Raw genomic sequence first — 14,413 nt, forward strand, 5'->3', positions numbered from 1 at the left:
GAGGAAGTAGTAACATCTCAGGAACACTGGCACACCTGAGTCAAAAGCGGAACAGAAGACTCAACTGCCACTACTGTTTTAAATAAAGTCATTTTCCACTAGCTCTTTTCCACAATAACATTCCCAGAACTACAAAAGTTAAACTGGTCAGGAGCCAGGGCAGTAAAAAAAAAAAAACTGAGGATTACATGACAAGAAGTGACAGAATGTGTGAAATTTGAGTGAGTTTAAGGAACATACATTTGCCAAATATAACGCCCCTTCAACAATAATTAGTATTTATCAGGACGGGGAATCTTGACTTGGCTTGATATCATACATTACTTTTAAAGGAACTTATCAGCCTATCTCTGGATTATTCCATCCCTTGTAAAAAGAATGCCTGCGAATGACTCCAGCTCAATAAATGAGAAAATAAGCCTATCAAATCAGAATTTATTGAAACAAAACCATTTTTGAACATTTAAAGAAAGTAAGTTTTGGAGTTTGTTTCATAAATTCCTACCTTGTAAGTGGTAACAATGTCTATTAGTTTAGAATCTCACTGACTGTTGGTCTTCCCTAAGAAGACATTTACATTTTACCTCTCCTTTCTTTTCCTACTTTGAAAGTACCAAACACCAGTAAATCAACTAAATAGGAGACCAAGAGCTGCAAAGTAAAGGTTACAAAATAGTTAATCGAGATAAGCTTATCAAGTGTTGATTGCTGGAGTGAACTCATCAGTTACCACAATATCCAGGCCATTTTGACTTGAGATTCCATCTCAACCCACTCTTAGTTTCTAAACAGTGAAAAGATGAAATTTTATCGTCAGACCCATTGGATCCATCAGCTTCTGAATAACCTCATAAGCAGTCCTTTAAATTCAGTAACCCCTGTGACTATAAAGCAGTATCTCCGTAATGAGCTTTTACAAAAGTTAAATGAGATTCCGTAGTGAATATGCAAATTGTTTGCGGATGCCATTAAGAGGAACACAACAGACTAATTTTATCCCTTCTCAGTACCTTTAGAGGCAGAGGAGAGCCAGAGAAAGGGAAAGAGATGTTTCAAAATCCCCAACTGCATGATGGAATACTAAAAACCTGTTGGAGGGGCTGGAAGTATCTTCCAGCAGGACAGCATGTGTAAGGCTCTGAGTGTAATCCCAATACAAGAGACAGAACCCGTGGAAGGGATGTAATTAGAAAAGCTTTTATTTCTCTCTTTATCTAAATGCTCATCAAAGGAGTAGAAACACAAAAACTTTTTAGTGCCTGTGTGTTTACTGATGGTTTTCAGATACAATGTTGTTTCTTGGATTTAACAAATATATTAAGTACACATTAAGTATACAAAGAAAACATATAAGGGAAAACAGTAGTGGTCTGTTTTTGCTTTTATACTATGTGAACATATAATTTTTATCATCTTTTTAAATCACTAACTAGCTTTTTCATCTTTTTAAATCACTAACTAGAATAAGCAAGCATGTGTGCTTTACTAGAGGTACTGCACCTGCTATTTTAAAGCATGAGGTTTGCTTGGGCTAACTTTAATCTGTAAGAGAGTTAATGCACAAAAAATCAAAACTCCTCTAAGTGTGCTATGTGAACTGAAAAGTGAATAACCCTGTTCAAGACTAATTATTGTCCATATTAGTCTTAATATATTCTCCTGTATCTGAGGTACCTCAATTCTACACTAATATAAGCATAAGTGTATTTTAGGGTACAGAATGGGAAAAAATGTTTTTGCATCTTTTTGAAAAGAGTTCTTCCATCCCATCTAATCATCTGAGTAAGCATGGATGGCAGCAGAAGCCATCTAGTGAAAGGATCTTAGGGAAATGTGGGAAATCAAATGAACAAAATGAATGATGTGTGCTTTTACTGTAAATGAACATTTTAATCAAAACTGGTTCAAAAAATAAAAACGTTTAAAAAAAAACAAAACACACGGAACCGCAGAAAGCTGGGAAGGGGAAAGCGAAAGGCAACGTTTACCTGAAGCATCTCCAACTTTAAAATCACTGTCATCTGAACTATCATAGTCGAGGGCTTCCAGGAGAGAAGCTGCCAAAGGCTTCACCTGCCTCCTCTTGGAGCTGCGATCCACTGTGAAAAGAAAACATACACAGTCATTTTTACAGCTCAACGGAACAGGAGGAGCTCGGGGATGACTCTCTGAGTTCCCAGCGCAGCGCTTGGGGAGGAGTTGTGTGCGGGGGACGCTGCTGCTGCTGCTGAAGGCCAGGTTGCCCGTGCGGGGCGGCCAAGACCGAGTCAAAGGAGCCAAAATTCCTCGCAGCCCCCCCGGCCCAACGCTTCGTCTTCGAGGGACGCGCTTCTGGGGAGAACTCGGTAACCCCTCACTGAGACGCCACGGCGCACAGAAACCTGCAGCCGCCCTCAGTGCATGCCAAAGCCGGGGCTCACTGCCTGCCCGGGGTCTGCTGTCCCGCCGACACCCACCCAGCCCTCCCTGTTCCCCCGTCCTGACTTCTGGAAGGATCGAGAAGGATCGAGCGGGACTGGGGCCTCGGATACACTTACTAAGGAATCCGTGAGGTGGTCGTTTGGAGGAGACCTAGGGGAGAGGCTGCGGGAGGCCGGGCAGCAGGGGCGCGACCGGTCCAGGAGCAGCTCGCCAAGCCGGGCGGGGCGCCGAGCGAGCCGCGGCGACCCCGGGGGCGGGCCCCGCCCCTCCCCCACCCCCGCCCCGCGCCCCTTCCCCGGCCAGAGGCGCCAGGCCGCCCCAGCGAGGGGAACTGCCCCGGCTAGAACAGAAAAAAAAAAAGAAGAAAAAAAACAGAAATGAAAAGAAGACTTTATTATCCTGCACCAGAAGCAACAACAAAAGACCCCGGGTTCCCACAGTCGGAGGCAGCCTGTCTGAGACAATAGGGAGAGCAACGACCCGGATACAGCTCCGACCAGAAGGAAGTGAAAAAGCAGCAGCTTTAAAGCCGGGAGAGCGGCAGGAGCGGAGCGCGCCTGCGCAGACTGCGCTCCCTCCCCACGGCGAGAGCCGAAGGTAGCCGAGTTCAACCGAGTGGGGCCCGAGTAACTTCAAGAAGGATCAGGGAGTTCGCCCACGGCCCCCGAAGCTCCGCCCATAACCTGTGGAAAGCTAGACTCCTCTGAAACCATACACCCATCGTCATCTCCTTCCAAATTGTGGAAGAGCAGATACTGATTCTGGTTTATGTTTTTTAAGATTTTACATTTTTCACAAAAGGACATTTGCTGTCTTAAAGGACTACTAAAAGCCATAACTGATACCTACACCCCACCACCACCACCACCTACTGCTCCCTTGGACTGCTTTTCCTTAAATGGGAATGCACAAAAAATGTGTTTCTGCCAAAGGTTCGTGAGTGAGAATGTTATGCCAGACACAAGGGAGTTTTGGTTTTGTTTGCTTGTTTATTTGTTATTGTTTTATAAGACCCTGATCGTGACTAATTCTTTTCATACGTCCTGCGAGTTTGTTAATGTGGTTACCAGCTATTCCTCTCTCCTGAAGACAAACTGTCCTGCCTATTACTCAACCTCTTCTCCAGCAGATCCTATAAATAAGCCTTCCAAGCTACAAGGGACACTGTATTGAATACATAAGATATGCCCCCACGCACATATATAGAAAATGTAATGCCTAGCCAATAGGGTAAACTCTGAACAAGAATTCCTTGAAGGAAGCTGTGACCACTTGGCATGACTGATTATAACTGCAGTGGTCTGGAGAGATTGGGAAGTTACCATTCCAGAGCTTGACTGCCAACTATCCTGGTCTATGTTTGGCCTCCTGCATTGCCTTTCCTTTCCCACCGCCATGTCAGATCTGACAATGTATGACTAACAGATGAAATCCATTTTGGAGCAGGCTAACCAAACAAAATGCTGGTTTTTCCACCAATCAAGGGACTCAGAATGTTGTTAGATAACATCCAAGGCATATATAGCAGAGTTTTCTCCATCTTGCCATAACTGATACACCCATCAAAGTATTTGAGAACTGTCATGGTTTATAGACTTCTATTACTAAAAAAAAAAAAGTTCATGAAATCACTGGCTCTTTGGAACATGGTTGTTTGGAAGGATCTAAATCTATGTACCTAGCCATGGTCACTCATATTTAATCCCAGAATAAAATATCTCTTGTCCTCTCTGAGGTGAGAGCTATGTTTTTGTATGACCATTAAATATAAAAGTTACATTAGACTTGAATTAATTGCTGTTTTGAAAAGTATTAATCTCACAGAGAAAATTTATCCATTTAACTGTATTAACTCTTGTGTAAATTAAAACTACTTATAGATTTCAACTTACCCCTCAGAATGGCCAAGATGAATAAACCAAATGACAACATATACTGGTAAGGATGTGGAGAAAAAGGAACACTTAGTCATTGATGACTGGAGTAAAAAACTAGTACAGCTATCATGAAAATCAGGATGCAGGTTCCTCAAGAAGGTGAAAATCCATCTGCCCCAATATTAAGCTATACCACTCTTGGGCATATACCCAAATGACTCTACATCCTACCGCAGAGATATCTGTTCATCCATGTTCACTGCTACTCTATTTATAATAGCCAGAAATTAAAATCATTATAGATGTTCACAAACTGATGAATAGGTAAAGAAAATGTGGTACATTCATGCAATGGAATATTATTCAGCTGTTAAGAAAAATGAAATTTGGGAATGGAGAGATAGCTCTGCAGTTAAAAGCACTGGCTGCTCCTCCAAAGGACCCAGGTCCAATTCCCAGCACCTACATGGCAGGTTACAAACTGTAACTCCAGTTCCAGGGAATCCAACACCCTCACACAGATATACATGCAAAACACCAATTCACATAAAAAAATAAAAAGAAAAGAATTTTAAAAAGAAAGAAAAATGAAATTTGCAGGTAAATGGATGGAGCTAGAAAAAAAATCATCCTGAATGGTGTAACCCAGACTCAAAAAGGTAAATATTGTAATAGAACATAAGTTAAAAAAAAACTTTTTTGTAACTCAACTAAAACAAAATGAAATCAAAATGTGTTAAATTGTATATTTAGGTATGGGATTAGTGGACACAGTGGCCATTGAATGGGCTTTAAGGCAGTAGGTGGGGGGGTAACAAGATAAAGAGGGATACTGGAGGGAAGGTTAGAGCAGAGATGGTGCAATGGGTAAGATGTGTATGGGGTGAGCTGTGTGCGTGTGTGAAACAACCAAAAAGCATGTAAGAAAATACCATAAAGAAACCTATTTTGTAAGCTAACTAGAATAAAATTTAAAAATAAAACAAAAAAACTATGTGTTGTTACTCAGACACCACTTTGTGTAAGTTAAAAAAATTTTTTTATATGGCTTGATACCTGAGTGTGACACCAGGCAGCTCTGATAAGAACTAGACCTCAGAAGCAAGCTCCTGGCTAAGATAGGTGACAATCCCAGGACAGACCTTGATATGCTAATGAACTAATCCCAAGGTGGTGTTGGGCTGGTAAACCAGCCCCAAACTGTGAGCCTGTATATCACAAAACTACTGCCCAATGAGATGTTACAAAAATTTCAACTTTGGATGCTGCATGTGTCCCTGGCTTTGGTCACAAATAACTTTCTGGCACTTTGCTGTAGGGCCCACAGTCCCTCTTGTCATTGCTAGTGGCTGGCCATCACTCTTAGGACTTCCTGGGCCATCATCAGTGCCATGTTTCCAGCTTGCCAAGGTTGAAGTCCTTCAAAGAGGACACGGATCAATTATCGAGTTTCCAAAACTGTCTCACCTAAGAGGATTCCCCAGTGGAACCCTGCAGAAGCATTTCTTCCCAGACAGCTTTCCCTGCTTGGTGAGATGTTTAACTTTTATATTAGCATATTATATGGAATGTTTGTATATGGACAAATCACATATGCTTGAAAGACAGATCTGGTGTAGACATCCCAATTGTCAGGTGCCTTACAGTCAATAGGTCATGCTTTCTGCCATGTGGATGTCAACTTTTAAACTTTTGAAATGTGTGCTATAATCCAAATAACCACAGATGTTCCTTAACTAGAAAGGGATTGGGGTGAGTGGCAGGGTCTCCTGAGGAAGGGCAAATAAAATATGGTGTTATGAAGAGAAAAAGGGGAAAGTAGAATGGGAAAATTAAAGGAGGGGTGTAGGAGTGAACCCCACAAAGCTATCCGCCCATGAGGGCGGGGACATGTAAACTGACATAGGTAGATATAAAAGGAAGTGAAAGAAAAAGGAACCTCCCTTTTCTCCTGGAAGCCAGCCAAGCTTCTAACTCCTGGTTTGTGCGACTCTCTCTCTCTCTCTCTGGTAAATAAATATATTGTTTTCCTATAGCATTGACTATCATTGATAGAGGGGAGGTGGGAGAAATGGATAAAGGGGTAATACGGAGAGGACAACTAACTAAAGGCCTTTTGAAGAAAGCATGTGGAAACCTGTTTACCCCTCTGGAGGTAGTGAAACCTGGAAGAATGGAGCCTAAAAATGAGACGAACTAAAATCTCATTCCATAGCCAACCTTATCCAGAGCATCAGACAATTTATATTGTGAGGTTTTTTGGGGTTTTTTTTGTTTGTTTGGGTTTTTTTTTTTTTTTTGGTTTTACGAGACAGGGTTTCTCTGTTTTGGAGGCTGTCGGTCCAGCCTGGCCTCGAACTCACAGAGATCCGCCTGCCTCTGCCTCCCGAGTGCTGGGATTAAAGGCGTGCGCCACCAACGCCCGGCTATATTGTGAGGTTTAAGAAGCAATCACATGAGTAAGGTGTACAATCACAAGGACCGTCCTCACGTGTTTTCCCTTAGAGGCATGAAAACAAACAATAGGCAGTTGTTATGAGTAATCTGAGGGAAACTCACTCCTCTCTAGTACATGTGGGAGGAGCACAAAAACAAATTCCAAGAACAATTCCATGTTATTGAAGAAACTGAGGCCACAAGATTCTTGGATTCCTCTCTCTCTCTCTCTCTCTCTCTCTCTCTCTCTCTCTCTCTCTGTCTCTCTCTCTCTCTGTGTCTCTGTCTCTCTCTCTGTCTCTCTCTCAGCTACTGAGAATTCTCCTCACACAACTCCGTTCTTGGACTGTGTTGTGATAGTAACCTACAACTGTAGCAGCTCCCTGAAGTGTACACAATATGAAGAGAGTCACCATATACTGGGGAAGACAGTGTCCCAACTAGATAGCTTATCCCATCAAGTGCTGGGAATGGATTACATCTTGTTGAGCCACGGCCAAAGGGGTCCCACTGAACCCTTAAAATACCACAGATGATTACTTGCCCTCTACAACCTGATGCTAAGTCCCTATTTCTGAAGGCACTATTGTATCATTCAAAAGACAGACATCAAGCTGGTGTTCAACTAGAAGCTTCATCCCTGGTGGCTAGTGTTCACGGTACTAGAAGGTGCTCTGCACATAACCACAGTAGAATGGTAATTATCAATAACACCCTGTCACAAATACTGTGATCTACAACAGCAACCTGCCTGCGAGATACGCTGGTGAAATAGTGCCATGAAGGTTATGGGAGTGAGAAATCGCTTTTTGATTGGAAGGCATCCCATTAAAATAAATCACAGCACTCAGTATTATTAAGAGAAAAAAAACAGGCTGGGCAGTGGTGGCGCACGCCTTTAATCCCAGCACTCGGGAGGCAGAGGCAGGCGGATCTCTGTTAGTTCGAGGCCGGGCTGGACCAATAGCCTCCAAAACAATACAGAGAAACCCTGTCTCGCAACCCCCCCCCAAAAAGAGAAAAAAACAAAGAAACCATAAAGAATACAACCAAAGCAAAATTACTCTCACAAGTGTGCGGTGAATTTGACTGTTTTTTGAGGGCCTGTCTTGCAGGAAGTTGTCCAGCCAGATCTTGAAATCACAGTAATTATCCTGCCACAACCTCTCTAGTACTGGAATTACAAGAGTGTGCCATCATACCCAGTCTGGGAAGTTTTTCAGGCTGTGTGTCCACACCAATAGGAAATAGAATCTGGTATCTAATTAGGGAAATTGTTTAAGATTATTTTTAAGCTCATTAAAAATTAGGGAAATATATACTAGATGCAGCGATTATTCAACAAATTCAGAAGTCACATTCTGTTCTAAAGAAGCTATTAAGATATTGGGATCTGAAGCAGTCTCAACAGTTTTTAACCTGCTCTTATATTGAGATTCGACAAAGGTTTGAATGAAACCTATTTAGATTCATGCATTTATTCCACAAGTATATGTTGAATGGCAGTGTGTGTAACATGGGAAGTGAAATGTTTTGAAAAACTGCAAATTACATCACAGAATGCAAGGAGAAGCTCTTCAAACAAACTTCCAGAAACATGTATAGCAATTTAGGGGATACATACCTTATGAATGACTATTGTCTTTTTCCTGCCAGAGCTTGAGATAGAATTGAAGACACAATCAGGTAAATTACTGTTTGTTACTCTGGGCAACCAGAGAAAGAATACACATGCTAACAGAGGAGGAAACACAGAGGCAAAGCATTCTAGAGGAATTTCTACTCCTATTCAGATACAAAAATTTAAGTATGTAAACTGGGTGGGTTTAGGAGTAAAGGAAGACAGATGTTTAAAAGCAGAAACGTCCTGGGCCAAGAGCATGTTGAGACTAAAGATCTTATTGACACACTAAGTTATTTAAGAAATAAAAGGTCTTGAACAGTTCTATTCGTTTCCTTTATCTATTTACTTTCTCTTGGATTTCTTGGTGTTCTTTAGAGGATTTATTCATTTCCTCCCATTGTTTGTGTTTTTCTGGATGTCTTTAAGGAATTCTTCTCCCATTGTTTATTTGTGTTTTTCTGGATTTCTTTAAGGGATTTATTCATTTCTTCTTTAAGGACTTCTATCATCTTCATAAAGTTGGTTTTAAGGTCGTTTTTTTGTATTTGGCCTCCTTGAAGTATTCAGGGGTTGCTGTAGCGGGATAGCTGGGCTCTGGTGGTGCCATATTGCCATGGCATCTAGGCATCTGGATTTGGGATAAATTATAAGTTTAGATACCAATTTCTGACAGACAAATTGAAATGTTCAGGCATTATACTGGGCTGCCCTGTTACCTGGCAGAAGGCACTCAGGCATCACTCTGGGCAGCCCAGAGTTCACAGCCTGCACACAGGTACAAAAGACCCTTTAAGAGACAGACCCCCGCCCACTTACACTCTCTTACCTCTCTTCACTCTTCCTCTCCGTGCTCTTCTCTTCATCTCTTACTCTGCCCTTCACCCCCACCGAGTGTGTGTGTGTGTGTGTGTGTGTGTGTGTGTGTGTGTGTGTGTGTGTGTGTCCCTCTCGCTCTTCCGCCACTATTAATAAACTATGGTTAATGCACTCTGCACTCTCTGTGACTTGTGCTCCATCGCGTTGGTCCCGGTTCCATCTCCCACCTTTCTAATTTCTAATTTTAAACTTTTGCAAAAGAACAACACAGATTGTTCACTAGAATTGAATCAAAGACCCAGGCATAGGTACACATACTTATGGACCCTTGATTTTTTATAAGAACCTGAAAATGTACAATGGAGGAAAAAAGAAAGCATCTTCAACAAATGCTGCTGGTTTAACTGTCTGTTGGCATTTGGAAGAATGCAAATAGATCCATGCCTATCATCCTGCGCAATACTCAAGTCCACATAGATCAAAGACCTCAAGAGAAAACCAGGCACACTGAAACCTGATAAAAGAGAAAATGGGGAGTAGCCTTGAATACATTGGCACAGGAGACAACTTCCTGAACAGAACACCAACAGCACAGACACTAAGACCGACAATTAATAAATGGAACCTTATGAAACTGAAGAGCTTCTGTAAGGCACAGGACACTGTAAATAGGACAGAGTAGTAACTTACAGAAGGGGGACAGATCTTCCCCAAGCCCACACCTGACAAAGGGCCAATTTCCAAAATATATAAAGAACTCAAGAAACTGGACATCAGCCAACAAAATAAGGCAATTAAAAAAATTGAGTGCAGATCTAAATAGAGATTTCTCAACAGAGTAATCTCAAATGACTGAGAAACACCTAAGGAAATGATCCCCAGCCTTAACCATCAGAGAAATGCAAATCAAAATGACTCTGAGATTGCATCTTACATCTGTCAGAGTGGTTAAGATCAAAAACACAAGCAACAACACTTGCTGGCAAGGGTGGAGGAAGGTGACTACTCCTCCATTGCTAGTGGGAGTGCAGACTTATACAACCACTTTGGAAATCAATATGGCAGTTTCTCAGAAAATTGAGAATAGATCTAAGCCCAAGACCCAGCTATACCACTGGGCATATACCTAAAGGAGGCTCGATCCTACCACAAGGACACTTGCTCAACCATGTTCAATAGCAGCTTTATTTGTAATAGCCAGAAACTGGAAACAACCTAGAGGTCCCTCAACCAAAGAATGGATTAAAGAAAATGTGGAACATTTACACAATTGAGTATTTATTACTCAATTGTTAAAAAAAATAACATCATGACATTTCCAAGGTAAATGAATGGAACTAGAAAAAATAATCCCAAGTGAGGCAACCTAGATCCAGAAAGACAAACATGGTATGTACTCAGTCATAAATGGATATTGGCTATAAAGTAAACAAAAAGCATGCTATACTCTACAGACCCAGAAAAACTAAGTAATGAGGGCTCAAGCCAGGGACACATGAATCTCCCTCGGAAGGGGAAATAGAATATATATCAAGGGGGGCCTCAGGGTGGGTGGGGGCAGGAACAGGAGGAATCAGATAAGAAGAGGATGGAGGGAGACAGTACAGGGAGAGACAACTGGAATTGGGGCCAGGCATCTTGGAGACAAGCTAGAGACCTCGTGTAATGGAAACTCCCAGGAATCTATGAGGGTGAGCCTATCGAAGACTCCTACTAATGGGGGATATGGACCCTGAACCAGCCATCCCCTGCTCCAAGGCAAGACTTTTAGTGGAGGGATTGGGACACCAACCCAGCCACAAAACTTTCGTCTTACAATTTGTCCTGCCTACACGATGTGCTAGGGTAAAGATGGTGTAGAAATTAGAGGAGTGGCCAATCACTGACTGGTCTGGCTTGAGAGCTAGCCGTGCCCTAAGAGGGAGCCCACCCCTGACAATGCCTGGAGGACCAGGATCGAGTGGGTGGATAGCCCATAGACCTAGGCTAGAACCAAACACCATGTGGTGGGAGAGTAGCCAATGAAATGATTCTTAATGATATTCTGCTATACTTGTAGACAGGAGCATGACATATTTGTCATCAGAGGCTTCATTCAGGAACTGATGCAAACAGATGCAGAGACTCACTGGCAAACATTAGGCAGAGTTCAGGGAATCTTGTAGAAGAGGGGACAGAAGAAGTGTAGGAACCAAAGAGATCAAAACACCACAAGAAAACCCATAGAATTAACTATCCTGGGATTATAGGGGCTCACAGAGACTGAACTGAAAAATCACAGAGCCCGCATGGGTATGATGTAGGCAGTCTGAATATATGTTATGATTGTGTCCCTTGGTCTTCCTGTAGGGCTCCTAACAGTGAGAGCAGGAGCTGTCTCTGACGCTTCTGACTAATTTTGAGGCCCTACTCTTCATACTGAGTTTCTTTGTCCAACTATAATAGTAGGGATAGTGCCTACCTAGGCTTACTGCAACTTGATATACTATATTTGGTTGATACCATGGGAGGCCTGACTTTTTCTGAAGCAGAGGGGGTGGGGAAAGAGTGGTTGGGGGAGGAGACAAAGTGCCCCAGACCAGCCTTCCCTTTAATGATATCATAGGAGAACCTTGCTGTGTACTGACAAATATAGCTTGCTTGGAGTCAGAGGGCAGAACTGACCACTAACTGATCATAGAGGTTCAGAGGAAAGTAGATGGAGGAGACAGAAAGTTGTAAGGCAAGGCTGAGAGGATCTCAGACCTTTATCAGTGTTTCCTCCCCTCTTGGTCTGCACATATGATTCTACAGACAGTTTCCCACGTGCTGTTTTGTTTGTTGGTTGGTTGTCTTTAGTACTGTATATTAAACACAGGACCTTGGAGAGATTAAGCACATGCTCAGTCATTGGGCTACTCCTTTACCACCTTCCCATCTCCAATAAATTGAGGAAGAAATATGACCTACAGGTGTTGTGCTCTTAACTTATGTGACTTAACCTGTTTGCAACAGAGACATTGGGACATACAGCTCAATGGCTTTAAAGAAGAAGACATCTGGAATGCATGAGATCATCTAGGACAATTGTTACTACTTTCATGCTGCCAAACCCCTTCCTCGCATATCCTTCTAGAGGAAGTTTGTATTTAGTTTAATTAGAAAGAGATGTAGATTCTTCTGTGGGAATCATGTATCATTGATATTGGAAATTTGGAGACAACAGGAGACCAGTGTGGTGATCTCTGTCCTTGTGGTCATACTTATCATGTGTCTGATGTGATTTTGTTTGTATGTTTCATGTCTCTCATCCCTTCCATACTGACCTCAAGTAGAACAGAAAGTGCTATTTTCCATACACCATATCACAGCAATTCACTATGATAAATATTTCACTATACAGACATGTAACGTAGGAATCATGCTTCTCTGGCTGAACCCTGACTGATTGTCTTACTGTTTCCCTATTCTTAGCCTGCTCTTCATTTGCTCACAGTTTCTCACGTCTGTGGGTGGAGTGTTTTCTCTGCCTACACATTCCTTTTATACATTTTTTTTGTGTGTGAACAAACTCATCGGTTACCATTGTATTAACTCTCATACATAGAGTCTTCATTTTCAAATTTTCTGGATCTCAAGAGTGATATGTATCTTTCCTGGCTTAACATGTTTCTAACTGGAGTTATTTGACTGGTATTGTAGATTTGGTGATTCCAAAAATGATTTCAAGATCTGGCGATATAATTCAGTGCCATGGTGCTTGCTGCATGGGCATAGGGACCTGACTAAATCTCTAGCATCCATGTAAAAGCAGGGAGCAGAGGTATACACTGATAATTCCAGAACGGTGGAAGCAAGGTCAGGAGGATTGTCGGGGCTTGCTGGCTGTCTAGTCGAGTCAAAGCCACAGGTGAGAGACTACCTCAAAAGCTAAGGCGGACAGTGACTGGGGAAGACACTAGACACTAACCTCTGATGCTCATGCACACACAAGTCCATAGACACAAGCAGGCAGATAATTATTTCATTTTTTCTGAAGACTAAGTAAACATCACAAAAGAAAGTGAAGTTGAATACTGGATTTTGTTGTGGTATTTATCCTAAAGCTCTGTGATTGGGTAACCCCACTCAGCACAGCAAATAGTACCTAGTAAGCATTCAATATATGTTCAAGAGCAAATGACTGTGTGAAGTAGGGATCCATAGAGGAAATAAAAACTGAAGAGAGATAATAAATGGCATCAAATAAGAGAGATGAAAAATGAGATGATCTAAACTCTATCATATGAAGGTTAGATGTCTGATGTCCTATTCTAAATAACACAAACACACATTTCCCCCTAAATTATTATGTAGTCATAAGGTTTCATAGAAAAGAAATACTATCTAAATTACTGTGTCTTGGCTTTTTAATATTCATTGAATTTTGCTCATAAAGTACTTCAAGTATTTAATTTAGACTATAGCAGTGAAGCTTTCAGATTTATAACAGTGGGAGTAAACTTGCAGACCAAATGCTTTCATTTTTCTAATAGAAATTTTATAATTAGTGGTAGTTTATGTTAAATTGTCATACTAGTAGACGAACATATTTGTTTTTAGATTAAGGATAGTTGCAGAATTTTTATTAACAAGTGAAGGTACTTGCATTTGTGTTATCAGAAAAATAACTCCACTTGTCAATTTATCTACTAGAAAAATAATTAAAATCCTAAATGCAAACTGAATAAAAATATGATTCTCTCTTCAATTTACATTAATATAATTGTATTCTATGGCTCACTTATTAAATTATTTTTCTTGAAAGAAGCTATTTCTTTACTGTCATGCATTAATAACAACACATAATCACCATAGCATCCAGAATTTTCTAGGCTGGAATCTTCAAGGAATATATACAAGAACACTAATTTATCTGGGTGTTATTGATGGGGATTTATCTACTAGTTTGTTTATTTTGGAGACACGGTGTTTTGTAGCTTAGACTGGCATCAAATTCACTACGTAGCTGAGGCTGGCCCTGAAGGACTGACCTTCCGACCTTTTTTTCTTCAATGCTGGGATTATAGATACATGCCACCATGTCTGGCTACAGTTTCATTTAATTTGGACAACTATTATTTATATATTTTTCAATTCTTAAATCATTCAGAAAATTAAAATAAAACAAAAGAACAAGAAATAAGTAAAAATCTCAAAGGAAAACGGTAAGAGATACCCCAATTCATTTACTAATTATCAATTATTAATGCAGTTATTT

At 41.2% G+C, this 14,413-nt stretch overlaps 1 protein-coding gene across 5 annotated transcripts in view; it reads right to left on the minus strand.

Annotated features, from left to right (window-relative positions):
• Phf14 (PHD finger protein 14) overlaps positions 1 to 2,692 on the minus strand; it is a 120,488-nt gene extending 117,796 nt beyond the window's left edge. For 4 of the 5 annotated variants that reach the window (XR_005869686.1, XM_005080957.4, XM_040728479.1 and 1 more), the window contains exons 1-2: positions 2,538 to 2,692; positions 1,989 to 2,099 (exon numbers count right to left, since the gene is read on the minus strand). Coding sequence is in view for 4 of the 5 variants with exons in the window: in XM_005080957.4 (XP_005081014.1) it covers positions 1,989 to 2,099; position 2,538 (112 nt within the window). In the remaining variant the exon portion in view is untranslated. The remainder of the gene's footprint in view (positions 1 to 1,988; positions 2,100 to 2,537) is intronic. The other variant, XM_040728480.1, reaches the window with a different exon arrangement.
• Between the last annotated feature and the right edge of the window lie 11,721 nt (positions 2,693 to 14,413).

Source organism: Mesocricetus auratus, unplaced genomic scaffold (genome assembly GCF_017639785.1).
Source record: "Mesocricetus auratus isolate SY011 unplaced genomic scaffold, BCM_Maur_2.0 Super-Scaffold_100019, whole genome shotgun sequence".
In the NCBI taxonomy this organism is placed as follows: Eukaryota; Metazoa; Chordata; class Mammalia; order Rodentia; family Cricetidae; genus Mesocricetus; species Mesocricetus auratus.